This window comes from Hydra vulgaris, chromosome 10, assembly GCF_038396675.1.
Source record: "Hydra vulgaris chromosome 10, alternate assembly HydraT2T_AEP".
Taxonomy (NCBI): domain Eukaryota; kingdom Metazoa; phylum Cnidaria; class Hydrozoa; order Anthoathecata; family Hydridae; genus Hydra; species Hydra vulgaris.
The window spans coordinates 47,184,112-47,191,970 of NC_088929.1; the positions used below are offsets into that span (position 1 = coordinate 47,184,112).

The following is a 7,859-nucleotide window of genomic DNA, read 5'->3' on the forward strand; positions in this document are numbered from 1 at the left end:
AATGATATTCAAAAATGTATTACTATGTATGTTAAGTTTGCATTAAATTGTTAAGATTCATTTTTGCATTTCAGATATACTACTACTACTACTACTACTACTACTACTACTACTACTACTACTACTACTACTACTACTACTACTACTACTACTACTACTACTACTACTACTACTACTACTACTACTACTACTAATACTACTACTACTACTACTACTACTACTACTACTACTACTACTACTACTACTACTACTACTACTACTACTACTACTACTACTACTACTACTACTACTACTACTACTACTACTACTACTACTACTACTACTAGTACTACAAAAAAAAACTATTTTTTATGTAAAATAAAACATTTAATGTCTTTATATGAACTTGACAGTTTTTTTGAAGTTTAAAATGTTCTAATCTTTTTAACGAATTACATTGTTTAATTTTTTCCTAAATTAAACTTTTTTAAAATACTACAGCATTTTTTTTAATTTTTAATAATTTTTTTCATTTTTATTTTTAAAAACTCATTTGAACTAACCTTAGTTTTTAGGAGATTAAAGCATGGTCATGTTTGCAAACTAATTATCTCTCTTATCGTGTCGAACTGCACGTATGGCTTTGTAGGTAGCACCTCGCAAGTATTATTTAAAGGGAAACGCAAATAAAAACTATTTGGCTTTATTATTTTAAAATGATTACAAAATAAACTTTTTATCTGTAATAAAGGCTTTATATCTTTTTGTCGTAATCATAGTATAATTACGGTGTTCCCACTGTTATCTGTTATCTTTTTTTAAGACGTTAAGTTTAAAAAATATTTCTATAGATTGAGTTTTCGGTATATTGAATTCTATATATATTTTCTAATAATAATATACTGTCTAATTTAAAAAAATAAACTTATATATCGTCGTTACTATTGAAGCCTTGTAATGCATGTACTTCGAATACTTCTTACATATTGTAAAAAATATTTTTTTTCAAGACTAAATGAACTAACGCCATTTATAGACATAAATAAATTCAACATGCTATTTACATTAGTTTTAAAAGTAAAATGTTGTATTTGTTTTTACCATTAAGTATTTCAAATAAATAAAATATTTGAAACAGGTAAAGCAATTTTTTTTAAAATTACTATAAAAATATTTATTTAATATTTTTTAATATTTTTGAAAAATAAAAAAATAAAAAGAATCAATTAAAAACAAGGTCGTATTTACAATTATTTTTTTTAATTTAATTACAAATAAAATATTATTAGAGTTATTATAAATATTGTTATTATTAGCATCCTTTCTTTTTTATACATGTTTTTAGCGTTCTGATACATTTAAGCACTTCTTGCGGAGTTTCGACTTCTATTGTGCATTTTCGTGCGTTAAGAAAACACTAAAATAAACAAGTGAAAATATAAACACCACTGTAAGACAGAGAATTAAATCGTGATAATTTACGAACCTTCCGTTAGCGTCTTGTTTTTTCTTTGCTTAAATATTTATAAATTATAGTGATGTGACCTCATCCTCTTTTATAAAAAAAACTGTATCCGCCCCACAAATGTAATTGCATTTTTAAACGTTATGTTTAACGAACAAACGTTCGTTCAACAAACAAATAAAGAAAACAACAACAAACAAATTCTTAATGTAATTGTTTTAAATAAGAATTATCTGATCACGTGAACACTTGAAGTACAAGTAAAAAGTGACATTTGAAAGTTGTGTTTGTTAATACTTAGAAACAACACTTAAAAAAAATGGTAAACAAAACGACGTTATAAAGAGATTATAAAATACCATTTAAAATGTTTAATTAATTAGTATTTAAAACGTAGTTCATAAAACAAGAAAAACGTTCTAATATCGTGGCCTAACACTCATACTTTAAGGTCTTTTTAAAATGTCATCCTTACGTTGACGTTCTTCTTTTACATAATTATTAAATTTTTTCTTAATTTATTACTTAAATACCTGTTTAAAAAGCATAAAAAAAACTTTAACTACCTTTTTAGCCGAGCAGTGTTTCGAAGTACATTTTCTAAATTTTTTCAGACATTTATTTTTATTAAAAGGAGTGGACAGTAAACATTCGTGAACTTTGTTGTAACACTAAAAAGATTAAAAAGTTTTAATTTAAACTAAACATAAAAATTATCAAAGAACTCTTCTTATAGTGACGTATTTGTATACGGCTCTCATGTTTACTCAAATTTAATGAAGAATATATGGCGGCTATAACATGATTATTTTGAGGAACAATTATTCTTCATTATGATTAGACACAAAATTTCAATCGTGATGCAAATAAATTGCTTGCTAATGATTATAAAGCTTCATACTCAAAAATAATTTGTACGTACGATTAGTTAATTGTAGCACACAAAACATCACAAAAGCTATAATGCTTATGCTTGTGTTTTTGATATGTTATACTGTGAATTATATTTTTATATTTTCAAATTTATATTTTTTTTAAACATGAAACCTTACAATTCTTAGCATGTAATTAACTTATTTTTTTATAGTTATTATCTAGTTATCATGATAGCTAGTAAAAATTTATGTTTTACATTAATTTAATACCTGTTTTATTAATTTATACCTGTTTTATTGGACTTTTTGTCTTTGTAAAAGGAAGCAAAGTATGTTGATCTGTAATTATTGAATTGTTTAATCTTCGTTCGTCATTATTTGGAACCACTTTTATTATAACTATAATTCATATATCAAATTCTTATACCAAACAATATTTAGAGTATTCATAATTTATTACTTAAATTCTATAGCTATAAAACATAAAAATTTTTCCTAATTTTTTTTTTCTTTCACTTATTTCTAAGACTGTCACTATAAAATAAAACTAAAAGATAAATACTAACCTACAGAAGTTTGCAGGCTGCCGATAAAAAATAAAAAATAAAAAGTTATTACAGGTAGGTCCATTCTTGAGTTTACGTTTTTGTTAATGCTTATCGACGTATTTTAAAATGAATTTAAAACTAAAGCATTAAACGCAATCTAAATATTTTAAAGTGTGTTTGTTTATCATCGATAATCGTCGTTGGTTTTTCGATAGGCAATGATAAATTATCACGAAGTTCACGATGTTTTTATTTATAAAAAAAAATTACACTCCGCAAAAAATAATACCCCCAGAGAAAAAAAAATACACCCACAGAAAAAAAAGACATTTTTACATCAAGTCTTGCTACACTGGTGGTTTTTTGATTGTTTTAAAACTTAAAATACATTTTGAATACTCTTAAAACCTCTGAAATAGAAGAAACACTTTATCAAACATTACTTCGATAGGAAACTTTAAGAAACGAACCGCAACAAAAGGGAGATAACTATGAAAGTTACAAATCCATAAAACATCGAATTTATTGAAATATAAATAAATAAAAAAGGACAAAAACTTATTATTGACAACTGAATTAACTACAATTTCTATAGTTTCTTAAAGCGAAGAATTGGTTAGCAAGCTGCATGAGGAAAAATATTCAATTTAAGTAAAAAAAGATTGAATTCGGTTGCTAAAAAATATTGCGGTTCGGTAACTATTAAATTAGCTATTACCTCACTTTAAATTTTGAAATTCTTTTCTTCTAAAAATTGTACTCACCAAGAATTCAAAAAGTTCGTGATATAAAACTTCGTATGTTCAGGAAGTAACTCATTTTATGTCCTATTTAACGCAATATTTTATTCGACGCATGTCGAATATTATATATATATATATATATATATATATATATATATATATATATATATATATATATATATATATATATATATATATATATATATATATATTATGCTTGAGTCAGAATATAACAGCATATATATATATATATATATATATATATATATATATATATATATATATATATATATATATATATATATATATATATATATATATATATATATATATATATATATATATATATATATGCTGTTATATTCTGACTCAAGCATAATATACGTTTGGTGTTATATGCTGACGCAGATATAATACATATTTGCTAATATATTCCAACGTAGATATAATCTATATTTGCTGTTAAATTTCGACGCGAAAATAATATATATTTCTTTTTAAATTCTGACGCGGTTATAGTATATATCTGCAGATGCGGATACCTGAACATTTAAAGAGGGACAAAAAGTTTTATATTTATAAACATCTCCATGATAATAAAAATTGTTTCATGCAATTACATGATGAGTGTTTTTGCGTTTTAGATTTGGTATCTACTAAGTTGGAGTTAATACTTAAAGAAAATATAAACACTTTTTTGATCGGCTAAAATTTAGACAATTTAAACTGATGTTTCTCAAAAACCACTTCATCAATTAATAATGATGCATACATAAGTACTTTTTTTGTGCCTAGATGTAGTTTTGTTTTCATCTGTTGATTATTCTAATGTTGAGTAAAAAGTCTAAAAATCAAAAAAATGCTATGAAGTTTTATATAGAAAATTCAATCTTTTCAAAAGCATGTAAAGTTTCAAAATCAAATGTTAGAGTTGTCATAAAACGTTACAAAGAGAACAAAGTCATGAAAGAAAAAAAAAAAAAATTATCGGTAATGAATGGCATAAATAAAACGAAATCAATAGTTGACTGGATTCTTTGAAATCAATCACAAGAAGATTTAGAGATCTTTCATTCAAAAAATATGAAAAAACAAAAAATCGGAAAATTTTTCAAAAGAAAAAGTGCCAAAAAGGTCAACTAATGGAGAAATAAAGGCAATCCATAAAGGATTCATAAAGGGGGTCATCCATAAAGGGGGTCATCCATAAAGGGGGTCATCCATAAAGGACGTCACATTAAGTTTAACTAATAGCAAGAAATAGAAGAATGTTAGCTCTCGTGCGCAGAGACTTTAAGAATAATATAGCGCCTTATGTTATACGTAAATCTCCGCGGAAGGGAGCCAATAAACTTCTACTACTGGTTATAAATTAAATTTTGAATGACGTCCTTTCTGGACGACCCCTTGGATAATAATTGGATGTAATGGATAACAAAAAATTTACTCAAACTAGCGACGAAAATTTTTTTTGCTATTTATAAAACTATAAAACTTACTAAAAGATCACTCGATGCTTCCTGGTGAACAATGCTATAATCCATAAAAACGTTGTAAAGCGTCTGACAAATTAAAGTGCATTCAAATCAAAGTTTAAATTGTTATAAAAAGAGGGTGAACCATCCTTTCGCAGCAAATCAAACTTTGTTAGGTTAAGATTTATACGCGGCTGATACGTTGGAAAAATGACTTCTTTTGTCATTGATTTCATATTTCAATAAAATAAGGGATTGATATAAAAAAAATATAGTCAATATAGTTCCAAATAATGTTAATCTATTAAACTCTAAAAATAGCAAGTCATCAAATCTTATTGAGCAATAGTGAAGCAAACACTAAGTAAAGGAGGAAAATGTGCAAATACTATTAAAAAGTAGATAACGTCATATTGTGGATTTGATAAGGAGCAGAGGGTAGGGGGAATACTTAACGAAAAACTAAATTACCTGCATGTCGTAAAGTTGAGACTTTTTTTTGTTATTGAAATAATAAATATATATAAAGAGTTTGTTTTCAAAACATGGTGTGTGCATAACTGTTTTAATTGCGAACTGTTTTAATGTACTGCTTTAAATATTGTTTTATTAAAAAATTAGTTCGAGTATAAAAGTGCACTTTATTAATATTTTTTAGTTCATTTTTAATCAATAACTTTTTAAAGTTATTTTTTTTTGTAACTATCGATTCTATTATACATACATACATACATACATAAATATATACATATATACATATATACATATATACATATATACATATATTTATATATATACATATATATATATATATATATATATATATATATATATATATATATATACATATATATGTATATATATATATATATATATATATATATATATATATATATATATATATATATATATATATATATATATATTGATATATATATACAGTGATGGATCCAGGGAGAAAGATGGGAGTATGCATTACCCTCCACCAGAATCTGAAAGTCTTATAATATATTTGAAAAGGAGGGCCTTTTTTTTGGAGACGTAAAGGTGACACAAAAGTAGAGAGAATTTTTTGGTTTAGTTTAACAATAGCAACAAGATTATACTTTTTCTTCGCAATTGTTTAAGGAACAAATACAGTTAGATTTTTTAAACCACTACAAAATCTTGGTATATTATTAATTCTTTACCGCCTTTAGATACCTTGTCGGAAAAAATATTCTGAACAAATATTTATAAAACTAGTTGTTTATAGCGGAGTGAGAAAGAATTAAAAATACGTCATTTTTCAAGGAGCAGTCTTCGTGGTAACATAATTTTCAATTAAACACCTCTTACTTATCATAATTTAACGTTAACCAATCAAATTGAATTAAAAAAAATTATCTAATGATTTGTTTCAAAACATCATAAGCAATCAAAGCATTGCAAATAAAAGATAGTAGTTTAGAAAAATTTATAAACAATATTTAGAGTTAGTTTATTGTTATTTTTTTATGCTTTGTTTTACAAACAACTAATATTAAATTTTTAGATTAGAATTGAGTTAATAAATATCTAGATAAGAATTGGTCTTTTTTTTCCGGATAAGAAAAAGGTGTTTTATTATCTGTATATTTAAAATATAACAATTTGTTTTATTATCTGTATATTTAAAATATAGCAATTTGTTTTCAAATCGAGCAAAAATACTTCAAGTCAAAATAAAATCCTGGAGAGATATAAAAGGTTCCTTGCGAACAAATGCTCTTTAAGAACGTAACAAACCTATAGCTAAACGGGGAAGCAAAAAATAAAGTTAAAAAAAATAATAGAGATTGCTAAAAACTTTGGTAAATACCTAGTATTTTGCTGTTTAAAAAACGATAACTTTACATAGATTGTGATTTTTGTTGTGATTGATTCTTGATTGTTCAAAGAGTTGTTGAAGACTAATCCAGTCAACTTTCAAGGGAGTAATTCACTTAAATTATAGCTTTCAAAGGTTACAAACTACGTTTCAAAATTTTCCTTTTATAACGCAAAGGCGCCATTTTGACTTGTTGCTGGAATAATTGTACTACTTAGGCTGTACAACAATTTTTAACAATTATCGGGTTCGTTCTTTCTCCAGCTAGTCTATATTAACTTTATAAATATACATACATATTAGGGTTGCCAGATGGCATTACTAAATGCCACTTTAGAATTATTTTTGATGATTTTAGGATAATGGGATTAGTCTCATTATGGCATTATTTTGGCATTTTCAAAAAGTTGAGATTAAAATTTAAGAAGTTGTAAATAAATGCAAAAAATTCTAAAAATAGCTTTAAAACGTTTCATTCATTTTTTATTCTCGTTGATCTCACCTTAAAAAAAATTGCACTGTCTTAACATTATGTACTCTAATATAACTTTTATGTATAAGGAAATAAATTTAGAAATTGTAGAAATCATTTACATAGGGTAAGTTAAATTAAATGTTGATACATATATATATATATATATATATATATATATATATATATATATATATATATATATATATATATATATATATATATATATATGTATATATACATAATTTTTATTTGTAGGTTATTCTTATTTTTAATGTCAAGCTCAAAGTCTGTGACCGGATACTGCCAGCGGTATCGTTTGGAATGAGAAAAAAAATATCCGTGGCTCAAAAAAAGCTCTGACGAGACTGCGTTTGATGAGTCTGCGTTCTGCACACTTTACTAATTAACTATTCAACCTTGTAAGTCATCTTTAGAGCAACACAACAATTT

General features: G+C 25.0%; 1 protein-coding gene across 1 annotated transcript; it reads right to left on the minus strand.

Annotated features, from left to right (window-relative positions):
- Positions 1-1,222: 1,222 nt before the first annotated feature.
- LOC136086005 (uncharacterized) lies at positions 1,223-3,039 on the minus strand. Its single transcript, XM_065808171.1, has 4 exons — positions 2,886-3,039; positions 2,609-2,718; positions 2,011-2,115; positions 1,223-1,396 (listed from the first exon to the last, which is right to left on the minus strand). The coding sequence occupies exons 1-4, from the start codon at positions 2,947-2,949 to the stop codon at positions 1,292-1,294; spliced, it is 384 nt and encodes a 127-aa protein (XP_065664243.1). The 5' UTR covers positions 2,950-3,039; the 3' UTR covers positions 1,223-1,291.
- Between the last annotated feature and the right edge of the window lie 4,820 nt (positions 3,040-7,859).